Below are 12,943 nucleotides of genomic sequence, written 5' to 3'. Positions count from 1 at the left end.
TTAAGTGAGAGCATATGGGAAAATCCCTGACACAGAGTGCAGTCAGTAAATTCATTACTTTCTGCTATTTGAAGTGAGAGTCTGATCATGCCTTGACTGAGATATCCTATGGCCTTTTCCCAAGAGTCACATGGCTTGAAATAGCCAGAGCATTTGGTTGTTACTTGTGTATTGCCGCTTTCAGTCTTTTCAACTTAGAGTTGAAATTCTGGCTCTGCAAGTTGCTAGCTGAGTGATCTTGGGTACCCTCTTTGTGCCTCAATGTTTGTTTATCTATAAAATAGGTATAACAGTGTCTGTTTTACAGGAATTTTGTAAGGCTTAAATGTACTTAGACTAGTACCTGGTACATAGTAGTTGCTCAATAAATGTTAGCTGTAATCATTGTTTAGAATTTCATTTTATTCCCTTTAAGGCTGTCAACTTTCCCTACCTCTCTCCTTATAGAAAGATCAGTGCTTATGATCTCTTCTGGAGAAAAGTCTGACTCTGCTGTGCAATTTGAGAGAAATAGGTTTAATACATTCTTACAGGCTGACTTTTTATTCCCATAGCATAGGGGAGGCCGAGAAAGAAAAAGGGTTAACCAGGGAACCAGATGATTCCAATTTCCAGGTTATGAGGCGAGAACAAGCAATCCAGCAATGCCTCCCGATTGCTCTTTGGAACATTTGTCAGCTCAATCCAGTGTGCATAGTGTCCCTCCTGTTTTCATTAACATTTTCCTTTTCTGAAATAGGGAGGCGCTTTGTTCCTAGAAAGTGGAGAGAAATCAAGGAAAATACTTCGGGTGTGGAAGCTGGAGTGATTGCCATGAGGTTATGCAAAATGTCTTGTTCATCGTTCCATCTCCAGGACCTAGCAGCATCTGGCATGTTAGGCCTCAAAAAAGTGTGTGTAGAATTATTTTTCAAACTTTAGTTGTCCTTTTCAAACACGCGTGTCGTGCCCACCCGCGGCCGCATGCAGGTCCGCGCCTAGAAATAACATTTATTCTAAGGACGCCCGCGCAGAGCTTCTTGGGAAACGAGCCCTTTCCCGCATTCTTAGATTACTCCTCCCCTCGGCCGCCTTTGAAAAAAGTGGCACGACACGTGATTCCCTCCTTTCTCCCACCTCCGAAAACCTGGCTGATAATGGGCAGGAGCGTAGGCCAACCAAAAGACCTTATGGCCTCCTCTGGTCAATAGAAAGAGGCGATAAATGTACGGCTCAGCCTTTGTGATGTTGCCCCGCCTCTTTCGAGCCCGTCCCCTCCGCTTCTCCTCTAGGATCCGACATTTGACAACTCATCTGACCAATGAGAAGTTCCTGCTGTGCAATGGAAGGCCGAACCGCCTAAATGATAGACATCCCCTATCGGCCAATGGACTACCGAAAAGGCGGGCGGGGTGTAGGACGGAACCAATGGCGCAATGCCAATAACGAGCAGCAGGGAAGGGGTGGGACGAAACAGATCGCGGGAGGGAGGGGGAAGCCTAGGGAACCAGCAGCGCTGCCGCCGCCGCCGCCGCTGCAAGCCGGAGTTGGAGGAGGGAGAAGCCAGAGAGAAAATGGCGGCTGTGGCTGCAGAGGCGGCAGCGACTGCGGCGTCCCCCGGGGAGGGGGGCGCCGGCGAGGCCGAGCCGGAGATGGAACCCATTCCCGGCAGCGAGGCCGGCACTGACCACCTCCCGGTCACAGCCACTGAAGCATCTGTGCCCGGCGGCGAGGCCGATGGGCAGCAGTCTGCTCCTCAGGCCGATGAGCCGCCGCTCCCGCCGCCACCGCCGCCGCCGGGGGAGCTCGCCCGCAGCCCGGAGGCGGCGGGGCCAGAGCTGGAGGCTGAGGAGAAGCTGCCTGCTTGCGTTGCGGAGCCGGCGGCGGTCGCGCCTCAGGAAGGGCCCGATCCTCCACCCTCTCCTGCGCCGCAGCCCCAGCAGCCCCCGGCGCCTGAGGAGCGCGAGGAGCCGTCGCTGCCCCAGCCCGCAGCCCCGGCACTCGTGCCGCCGGCGGGTGGAGACTCTGCGGTGTCGCAACTGATCCCCGGCTCGGAGGTGCGGGTCACGCTGGACCATATCATTGAGGACGCGCTCGTCGTGTCGTTCCGCCTCGGGGAGAAGCTCTTCTCCGGAGTGCTCATGGATCTATCTAAAAGGTACCGCACTCGCCCCGGAGTGTTCCTCGGGGCGTCTTGGCCCGCTTGGTCCCTTGAGAGGCTCCCGTCTCCTCCGCGCCCGGGGCCCGCCTGCCTCCTCCGCCCTCGGGTCCTGCGCGGCGTGTGGCGCGCGCTCCGAGTGGGGCTAGAGGGCGGGCCCTGCCCCAGGTGGGCGCCCTCGGGGGCAGGTGTGGCACGGTAGAGAGGGGTTGCGGGTGCGAGATGGTGATGGGCTGGGGGAGATCTTACTTTCACCCCCCGCCGCCTTCCGCGACCTGACAGCGGGTCACCCACGCGGACGTTGGTGGGCAAAACGTAGATTTTTTTTTTTGGCTGAGACCCGAGTGCCGGGCGGGGGTGGGGTGGGGTGGGTTTTAGGGGGGAGTTGTCTGTTTGCCCTCAAATTAACCTTTAACTTTAGGGGGGTGTTCGTGAAAGAGGTGTGTGCAGTGGGCTCCTGAAAGCTTACCTGTCACTCCATTTAAGAGGAAGTTCACCCATTAAAATGAACCTTGCGACTCAGGGTTAATGTTAGAATACATTCCCTTTAGGTAATATTGTTCAATAGAGAATCATATTTGGCTAATTTTAATGATAGTTTTCAGAGAAGTCTAGGGAAGAAATCGGATTTCTTAACCTTTAATGTTAATATGATGTGGCATAAAAGTGCTCAAGTGACATCTAATACTGTGTAATACAATTTAAACTAAAGTGTTAAGGACATGAAGGACATGATTTCACCTGCCAGCAAGCCTCTCTTAACCTCTCTTATGGGCAATGCTTTAAACAGGTGAAAAAAGGTAATCTGTCTAGAGTTGACCTTTTTTTTCTCTTCTTTTGCAGTTATGAAGTGCAGAAACTCCCATTCACGGCTCTCCATTCTGTTTCCTGCAACAGCACACACTCTGATGGTGTCTCATCTGCTGGGAAATGGCTTATTTAGTATGTTTTACTTTTAATTCCTTTCCCTCCCATCAAGACACAAGACTCCTTTTCCGTTTGAGAAAAAAAGCCATTTAAAATTCACATCAAAGTATAGGGTTTTGTTCATTTCCCGGATCATGCACCCCCCCCCCCCCAAAAAAAAAAGCATTGGGTTTTTGGGGAAAAGATGGAAAAATGGGATACTTTATAGTTGCCTTGTACATTGTTTGATTTCAAGTTTTGCTTTTTTTTTTAACTGAATTTTGGTCAAGGCTTTTGCACTTTGCTGCCTTACTGAGAAAGCTGACTAAGACCAATGTGCTTTCTACTAATGTATGTAATAGTGAGAGACACTCAGTAGTGTGTATGCTATTGGATCAAACAGAAGAGAAGGCCAAGTGATTGTGTGAGAATCTGGATTTCAAATCTGCAAAAGAAAAGTGCAAAAAGGTAAGTTGTTTCTTGGAATTGGAGTGGATAGTGATCTCCTGAATTAACGTGCTTATTGTATTGGTGTTTTATTATTTTAACATTTTCTTTGGTAGAAAATTGCAATTCATTTTTTTTTGAGTTTTGTTCCATTTTGTTAACATTGCTTCTTGTAAACAGATTTTTTTTTTGTTTTTAGTTGGAAGAGATATTCTTAATATGAATATTTCACATTTGAGTGTTGTGAAGTGAAAGGATCCAACTGCTAATATATTTCTAAAAAAGCCATTAAGGGAACCATATCAACTTTTCACTCAACAAAGATATATATATAGTCCCTGCCCTCCAGGAAGTTATTTGGGAGGCACAAATTGTGGAGTTCTGAGGGGCCAACGAAAGAAAATAAAACACAGTATCTTCAAAATTTAGTAGTTCAAGGCATTATTATAAATAGGGTCAGTGATTGACTAGTTGAAGAAACCTTTTTCATAATTAAAAAAAGTGGCCCTGGTAGTGTTTTGTAATATGTAAGTTGCCCTGAGCTCATGCTTTCATACCTACTTGTGGGGTTAAATGATGACCTAGGGGGTACTTTTGTACAGGCTCTACTAAGGCTCTACTAATTAGAATTGACAATTTAATTAATAAGCCACTAGGTAAAAATAATAAAGCTTCCTACTGAGTGCCTGTTATGTGCCAGGCATTATACCAAGTGCTTTAATCTTTATAACAGTCGTGGTATTTTATATGGGAGGAAATTGAGCTTCATTTAGCTTGGCAAGTCTTTTAGGTTCCAAGTGGGAAGGAAGGGACCCAGATGTGGGTTGATCTAAAACCTATGCTTTTTCTACTTTTCACATTATTTAGTTGGGCCAGTAATTTTTCTTTTAAACAGTAAGGGAAGAATTTGCCTATCCGTGGCTGTATGGGATAATATAAAGGGTATGCGTATTGGAGCCAAGCAGATACTTTCGTGAGTAGCCATGGAGCCTTCTGCTCTGGTAACTCCTTACTTGGAACCTTCTGTCCTGGCAACTCCCCAAGCTGTATATTGGGGAATATATACATAATTATGAAGGCTTGGTTTTTACAAAGTGAAATAGACAGGAAAAAATTAATATTTGGGAGACTACTAAGTACGTCAGCGTATGTGTGCTTTTCTGAAATTTTCAAAATGGCTAGTTACTGCTTTTTAAAATTTAATTATTCTGATACTATGCATGGTACAGAAATGTCTTTTAAAGTTGAAAGAGTTGTTCACTGTGTGGCAAAAAGTGTTTGATCCTATAGAACAGGATGAACTAAATAGGCGAATTGACCAGTGGTCTGCTTTGGTGAGCATTTGAAATTCTTCATCTCCCTGATACTGTGATTTTTTGCCTTCGGAATTGTTTGAAGCACATATTCTTGAAGAGAATCTTTGTGAAAAGCAGAAGGGTACATGTAATCCCCCCCCACCCCGCAAAAAAAAGAAAAAAAAAGGGGTATTAAATAGTACGATAAGAGATCTGGACAGAATGTCAGAGTGCTGGGATTCTGGGTTCTAGTACCTGTTTCTCCCATTAACACTGAATTTGCGCAGACCACTGTGCCTCACTGTGCCTCTTTGGCTTCTGTTTCTTATGAGACTGATTTGTTTCATTGGGCAGTTCACTTAAACACAAACAAGCAACCAAACTTTATGCCTCAGTAAACAGGGTGACCAAGAGGCTTGGTTTTCCTATATTATCCTGGGTAATTCCTCCTCCTTTCTTCCTTAGAGGTAGTTTGCTTTGTCTGATAAATGAGGATATGTATTAGGCAAAAACAGGCATTTCTTAGCATAGTTATTTATTTGGAATTGAATTCCTTTAAGTGGTGTGTACATGCTCTAGTTTATCCTAGACTCTACCACTGTCGTGTTAAACCCAGCCCTCTTAGCTAATTTAAATTTCCTACCCCTTAGGCCATTTTCTTTTTATAATGGTTGTTATACAAACAATTGTCTAATAATAGATGAAAATAATCAATTTACTACAAAATTAATTTTGGGCTTTCTTACTCCCTTTTCCTCCTTCATGTTTCTCTGATTTTGACATAGGTACATTTGTTTCTTCATTTAGCATTATATAATAAGTATTCCTTCAGGTTGCTAAACTGTGTTAAAGATTATTTCAGATAGAGTAATAAGTCAGTGGCTGTGCCACAATTTTTGTTCAGCTTTTTATTAGGGAAATGAAACTGCATGCATGTATCTCCCAGCATCAACTTGTAGCCAAACATGTTTCATTATATAACCCCTCGTCTACTGGATTATTTGGAAACAAATCTCAGGCATTGTACTTTTTCCATATTTTGGTATAGATTTCTAAAAGATCAGGACTTAAAAACCATACCCATACTACCGTTATCGCACCTAAGACAGTAGCAACATTTCCTTTGTATTATTAGACATTCAGTCACTATTAAAATTTCACAGATTGTCTCAAAAACATCTCAATACTGTTTTCATTTATTTTGTTCAAATAAGGATCCATATAAAGTTCATTTGTTATAATTAGTTGATTTCCTTAAGCTTCTTTTCATCTGTAGTTCTGCCATTACTTTTATTCCCTTGCAATTATTTGTTAAAGAAAGTACAAACTTTGTTTTGTAGAATTTTCCATATTCTGAATTTTTTTCCAGTTGCTTCCGCTTAGATGCATTTCCATAATGTTTTAAAATAGTGAGTTCTTTTCACTCAGGAGCATACTGAAGGGGCAACAACTGCAGTGTTAGAGCCTAATAATAAGTTATTATTTTTAATATTTTTATCGAGCTATATTCATGTACCATACAGTAGTCCACCCAAAATAAACAGTGGCTCACAGTATCATCACATAGCTGTATATTCCTCACCATGATCGTTTTTAGAACATTTACATCACTCCAGAAGAATAAATAAAAAGAAAAAAGAAAAAACCCGTACATCCATGCCCCTTACCCCTCCCATTCATTAACCACTATTATCCCCCACCCCATTATTTATTTATATCCTTATTTTTTTGCTCATTTGTCCGTACCCTAGATAAGGGAGTATCAGCGGCAAGGTTTTCACAGTCGCATTGTAAAAGGTAAATAATTACACAATCATCTTCCAAGAATCAAGGCTAATAAATACAGTTCAATAGTTTCAGGTACTTCCCTCTAGCTGTTCAGTATACCATAAACTAAAAAGGGATATCTGTATAATGCATAAGAATAACCTTCAGGATAATCTCTCTACTCTGTTTGAAATCTCTCAGCCACTGAAATTTTATTTTGTCTCATTTCTCCCCTATTTGGTCAAGAAGTTTTCTCATCCTCCGGAGTTCTGTCCCACCTTACCAGGGAGATTTATACTCCTGGGAGTCATGTCCTGCATAGGGGGGAGGGCAGTGAGTTCAACTGTTGATTTGGCTTAGAGAAAGAGGTCACAATCAGAGCAACAAAGGAGGTTCTCTAGGGGTGACTGTGAGACATAGTTACAAGTAGGCTTAGCTTCTCCTTTAAAGCCTCTTTTCAAAACCTTCCTTTCCTATGTTTTGGGGGTCAGTAGAAATGCATATGGATAGCTCTTACCTGCATACTTCTAGACCAATCCTTTAAACGTGTCTTTAACTTCAGTAATTCCAAGTTTAGAAAAGTTTAACCAAATGAGATTATCTGCAAATGGTGAAAACCTTCAGCCCAGACTTCTGAAAGGGCCTTTGCAATCCATACCTGAAAGGGCAGTATTTACTAAGACCAATGGTTTTTCCCTACCCAAAGGTTTACTTACTTATTTATCAGTGTTCTCCATAGTAAAATAACACACAGCTGATATTATCCGTGAATGTATTGCATACATTTTACAGAAATGTTTATAAAGCCATTTTGAAATCGTGAAAAATCTGACATGAGTTAAGTAATCATGAAATGAAGGCTTGCGTTTAAATTTATTTGTACATTTTAAATTTTGTGGTACCTGCTTATTAAAGGCTGTAGCTAGTTGTATATCAAAATCAATAATTTTCAAATATTGACTATTTGTGTGTATGGGGGGAGACTATTACATTAAAAATCATTGAACTGATTTCTTAAGGAAACTTCAGATTTCAGTCTGTCTTGTTTTTTAACAATTTGTAGAAAATTTACTTGTTTTTTAAAGAAATATAAACCAAGACAATGATTTCTTTTCTTTACAGAGACCATGAAACGTATGGTGCAATAGCTCTACTTATGGTGGGAAAAATAAACAGCCATTCTGGTGAAGCAGTGAGTAGTAGTATCAGTAGCTCATACTAAAGCATTCAGGTTGAGAATTTAGGCCCTCAAGTAGTATGCTTGAATGTTTGTGTTGGGGTACACATATTTAAAACACTTAAACATTTTTTTGGTGATTTTTCTGATTATATCCCAAAGTGTTGATTAAGGGTTTCCATAGTAAATAATAAAGAGGCATGTGCCACTTACTTTCTAACCTAAGCAGCTTTAGGTCACCCACTACTGTGCAAATGTGGAAGAACTGCATGATGCACTGATGTGATTTTTTATATATATTTATATATATATATATGTATTAGGAAAATGATTAGTTGACGGACATTAAAAGCCTGGTTTGAATTTGAGTGTAAAGAATTTCGAAACATTATGATATTAAACATTTTTTATAGCTTAGATGTGTTACATACAGACTGTGCCAGGCATGTTTTATTGGATTTGGGGTTCCTAATAAGGTTCATTGTTAACCTTTAACATTTTGAATAAGATCATATTTCGCTGTCTACTGTTTTAAAGTAAACTTGTTGAAACTAGGCTTACTCTACTAAGATCAGCTTTTCTGTGGGCTGTTAAGAGTTTGTGTATTATATGCTCATCTTCAGTGTTAAGGCTGAGTTAATTTCATATAGACAAAAAATGAAAGCCAATTTTAGGAATCATTTGTGCCTACGAAGTTGATTTCTTGATATTTATAAGACATGTTCTTCCTAAATTCCTGAATTAATTCAGGCTCCTATTACCAACAGAACCGAAACACTTGTTCTAGTGACAGATTTGCAAGAATGAATAGGTGGAGTAACATTCCATACTAGATGGATTTAATACCAAATGTTTATTGCTGAACTCCTTTGGGCATTGGTCCTTAAAACAAATGTGCATGAATATCATTTTGGATGCTTGTTATCGTTGCAGATTTCTGAGCTCCTCTCCACTGATCTCCATTTTTAACAAGACTGTTTTGATGCAGATAATTCTTGGACCATATGTGGAGATTTTTTTAGGGGGAAGTTTTGCCAAAATAGAAAATAAATTTGCTAACCCTATTTTACAAGTTAACTGGTTAATTTAGAATGGGGCATTAGTATAAAGTAAGCAGTGCACATGGGATTGGACAACTTGGGCGACAAATCCAGATCCTTATGTGGAACTGGTTATTAGGCTTGCAAAGAGTTTGTGAAATTTGGTTGCCCACTAGAAGTTTTAAGTGGTAGTCCATAGTATTCATCTCTTTTCTCTTGAACCAGCTTGATGTAATTGGTTTACTGTACAATGGTAGCTTTTAAAACTTCATACCCCCTATGATACTTTGTTTAGCTTTCTACTTAATTTGTGCCATCCAAGACGATTGATTGTTAAGCTTTACTTTCCATAACTAATAACAGCTACTGTGTATTTCCCACTTCTCTCCTAGGAACTGTGTCAAGCACTTTGTATACAGGGTCTCATTTACTTCTTTGGAAAATCCAGTGAAGTAAATTCTATTAATCCCCATTTCACAGATTAAGGAATTGAGACTCAGAAAGATTAGTAACTTGCATAAAGTTATAAGTGGTTGATATTAGTATGTTGAAGATTTTTTTTTTTTTGCCTTGAAGAATGGAAATTTATTAATTCGTGGTTTTGAGGCTAGGAGAAGTCCAAAATCCAGGCCTCAGTAAGGCAATTCTTTCTCCCTGAAGACTGGTAATCTGGGGTTGGCTGCCAGCAATCCTTGGCCCATGGGTTTTTTTTGTCACACAGTAATGCAATTACTTTACTTTTACAATTATCTTTAAGATTTGAAAACAACCCTTTTTCTGAGTTGCCATTCTAATACACTTAGCTGTATTTTAGTATTACCTCTTGGTTTATGATTTTGTGGGGAATTAACCTTCTGATAGTTAGAAATGATAAGAGTTCTTTGTTCTTCACTTGCCCAGGCAACAGCTGTTTTCCTTTAAAATATTAATGGCTGTTTGGATCAATTTTGTAAACTCTTTGGGCATTTTGGAAATGGATTTTCTTTTTCATATATGCCCTGAGTCTTAAATTAGATATAATCCTATTTTACCTTCGTTGGTCTGGCCCTGGCAACAGTTCAGTTCACTTGTTGGGTAAGATTTTGTCATGAAAGGAAGTACAAATTGTTAGATTTGAAGCTTATGTTACAAGATCAGCCTTATTCAGCTGGATAGGGCTGAATTTGAAAGAAATTTAAAAAGATTAAAATTATGGTAGGTTGTTGGACCAGTGTATTTTTGGTTAAATGGGAATAGTGAAATAATAGACTTGAATAAGGTGCCCTTTTAAAAAAAGTTTACCTGTTGAGAAATGCTTAGGCCACTGAGTTGTGGACCCCATTGGACATAATACAGGTGAAGTGTTAAAGGCCTGTTTTCCAAAAGAGGAAAACAAGAAATTTAAAATTGTTCATTGGTATCTTAGAGCCAGGACCAATGGAATTCTGTTCAAGTGTTTGAAAACTGTGATGAGTATTTACATTAATAATTAAAAAGAAGATCTCCTCATATCTTTCATACCAGTATTTTATTGGGAAAATGTCAAGTATGGTGCTATAATAAGTGATATAATATAAAAGTGAAGTCAAGACTTGTGTGATCTTAAAAATATTTTGAAAATGCCTAGCTACTTTTTTGGATGGTTATTTTAAAAGAATTTACTTTTAAGAAATTAAATTAAGTAATTTGAATAATATGCAAATGTCATTACTATTTTTGCTTTTGAAAAGACTGAAGCATATGTTTTTTTCTCTATCTATATCTTCCATTTTTTTTTCCAAACTAAGTTATCCAGGTATGTTTCTTTAGAGATTGTTTGAAGGTACATGCTTGAGATTTTACAATCTAAATTATTAGTGTTTAAGCTCTTCTTTTCTTCTCCTCCAAAAGCCACCTGTGAATTCTATAAAAGAATGTTGCATAACCTTATTTTTTCATAATTGAGTGAATTCTTATGATTAGAGAGTTGTTCTCATTAGAATTTTTTATGCAGCCACCTTTCCACCAGTTATTTAAAAAAGATATTTCGAGGCTTGTTGTTTCATAATTGTTACATGCTTCTTTTTTCTTGTTTTTTTAAAATTTTATTTTTTTAATTAAAAAAATATAGCAACAAACACAAACATCTTAACTTATGATCATTCCATTCTACATATATAATCAGTAATTCACAATATCATCACATAGCTGCATATGTATCAATTCATAAAAAGAAATAAAAAGACAACAGAAAAAAATTCATACATACCTTACCCCTTACCCCTTACCCCTCCCTTTCATTGATCACTAGCATTTCAATTTAAATTTATTTTAACATTTGTTCCCCCTATTATTTATTTTTCTTCCATATGTTTTACTCGTCTGTTGATAAGGTAGATAAAAGGAGCATCAGACACAAGATTTTCACAATCACAAATCACATTGTGAAAGCTGTATCATTATACAATCATCTTCAAGAGACATGGCTATTGGAACACAGCTCTACATTTTCAGGCAGTTCCCTCCAGCCTCTCTGTTACATCTTGACTAACAAGGTGATATCTATTTAGTGCATAAGAATAACCTCCATGATAACCTCTCGACTCTGGAATCTCTCAGCCCTTGACACTTTGTTTTTTCTTTTTTCACTCTTCCCCCTTTTGGTTGAGTAGATTTTCTCAATTGCTTGATCCTGAGTCTCAGCTCATTCTAGAATTTCTGTCCTATGTTGCCAGGAAGGTCCACATCCCTGGGAGTCATGTCCCACGTAGACGGGGAAAGTGCAGTGAGTTTACTGGTGTTGGCTGGAGAGAAAGGCCACAACTGAGCAACAAAAGAGGTTCTCTTGGGGGTGACTCTTAGGCCTTATTTTAAGTAGGCTTGACCTATTGTTTGTGGGCTTAAGTTTCATATGAACAAATCCCAAGATTGGGGGCTCAGCCTATAGCTTTGGTTGTCCACGCTGCTTGTGAGAATATCAAGAATTCAACTTGGGAAAGTTGAATTTTCCCCTTCTCACCATTCCCCGAAGGGGACTTTGCAAATACTTTTTTATTCACTGTTCAAATCACTCTGGGATTTATCGGGGCATCACTCTGGACAAACCAACAAAACCTCATGCCCTACTCAAGGTTCCATGTACTTATGGTGTTCTTAAGCTGTTTACATGTTATATTAGGAACTGCACTAGTCAGAATATAAATTTTGTACCAAATAAACATTTTTTTGCTTTAGTCTCACACATAAGTTAAATTTTTAAAATATTAATTACCATCTATTTTCAACACCCTACAGTTATGACATTCCTTTGTTCTTCCTCATGCAAAAACATTTTCTAAATTTGTACATTTAGTCACTATCATTATACACTTTAGGCATTCCTAGATTATATCATCTCAGTCTTTGTCCAGTCTTTCTTTCTTTCTGATTTCATTTGTGCATGCTTTGTTTTTAATGTTTCAAAAGTCATTCTCCCTCTCCCCTCACCTATTTGGGTACTCCAATCCCTGAATGTTATTCTGGTATTACTTGGGGCTTTTAATTATAAAAAGCATTAAGTCATAGTTAATGCAGTTAAATACATTTTAATTTTACTGTAATAATAACTACCACATATTGTGCCTACTTGGCTTTGTACTAGGACCTATGGTAAACACTTACATAGATTCTTATTTAATCTTGACTGCATTTCCAAACCCAGAAAGGTCTGAAAACTGAAGTTTTTTTTCTTATCTTTCTGGTGGCTAAACCCATCTGACCTGAAATGATGTGAGACTATTTCTATTGATCTCATTTAGCATGAATGTTCTTTCATTTCACTGTTGAAATGTTAATATGCTTAATTATGGGGAGCTTATTATCTTTCGAAAGCCTGTCTACCTCCATGTGATTCAGAAAAGGGCGTGTTGGACCCATAACCTCCTCTGTTCTCTTAATTGAGGAAACAGGATATATGATTGAAGGAAAGCAGTTGCTAAGAATCGAATTTGGGATTGACTGTGAGCATTCATATCCTGGCTCTACTGCTTACTAACTGTGCTATCTTGAGAAAGTCACTTAGCCTTGCTATGCCTTAATTTCATCAACTATAAAATGGGGATAGTAATTAGTACTTTACTGATAGGGTGGTTGAAAGGACTAAGTGAAGTAAATAAGTGCATATTTAGAACAGTGCCTGGCTCATGGTAAGTGTTATATAGGTGTTAGCTATTGGTAC

At 39.1% G+C, this 12,943-nt stretch overlaps 1 protein-coding gene across 6 annotated transcripts in view; it reads left to right on the top strand.

The window, feature by feature from the left end:
* The first annotated feature begins 1,473 nt into the window (after window positions 1-1,473).
* The window catches only part of PWWP2A (PWWP domain containing 2A), a 52,410-nt gene continuing 40,940 nt past the window's right edge, over window positions 1,474-12,943 (top strand). For 5 of the 6 annotated variants that reach the window (XM_077137565.1, XM_077137566.1, XM_077137563.1 and 2 more), the window contains exon 1: window positions 1,474-2,137. In XM_077137565.1, the coding sequence (XP_076993680.1) occupies window positions 1,554-2,137 (584 nt within the window). In that variant the 5' untranslated portion in view covers window positions 1,474-1,553. Of the gene's footprint in view, window positions 2,138-3,090; window positions 3,512-7,674; window positions 7,745-12,943 lie in introns of those variants that run through there. The other variant, XM_077137564.1, reaches the window with a different exon arrangement.

Source organism: Tamandua tetradactyla, chromosome 20, assembly GCF_023851605.1.
Source record: "Tamandua tetradactyla isolate mTamTet1 chromosome 20, mTamTet1.pri, whole genome shotgun sequence".
Lineage (NCBI taxonomy): Eukaryota > Metazoa > Chordata > Mammalia > Pilosa > Myrmecophagidae > Tamandua > Tamandua tetradactyla.
This window is presented reverse-complemented; position numbering and strand designations above follow the sequence as displayed.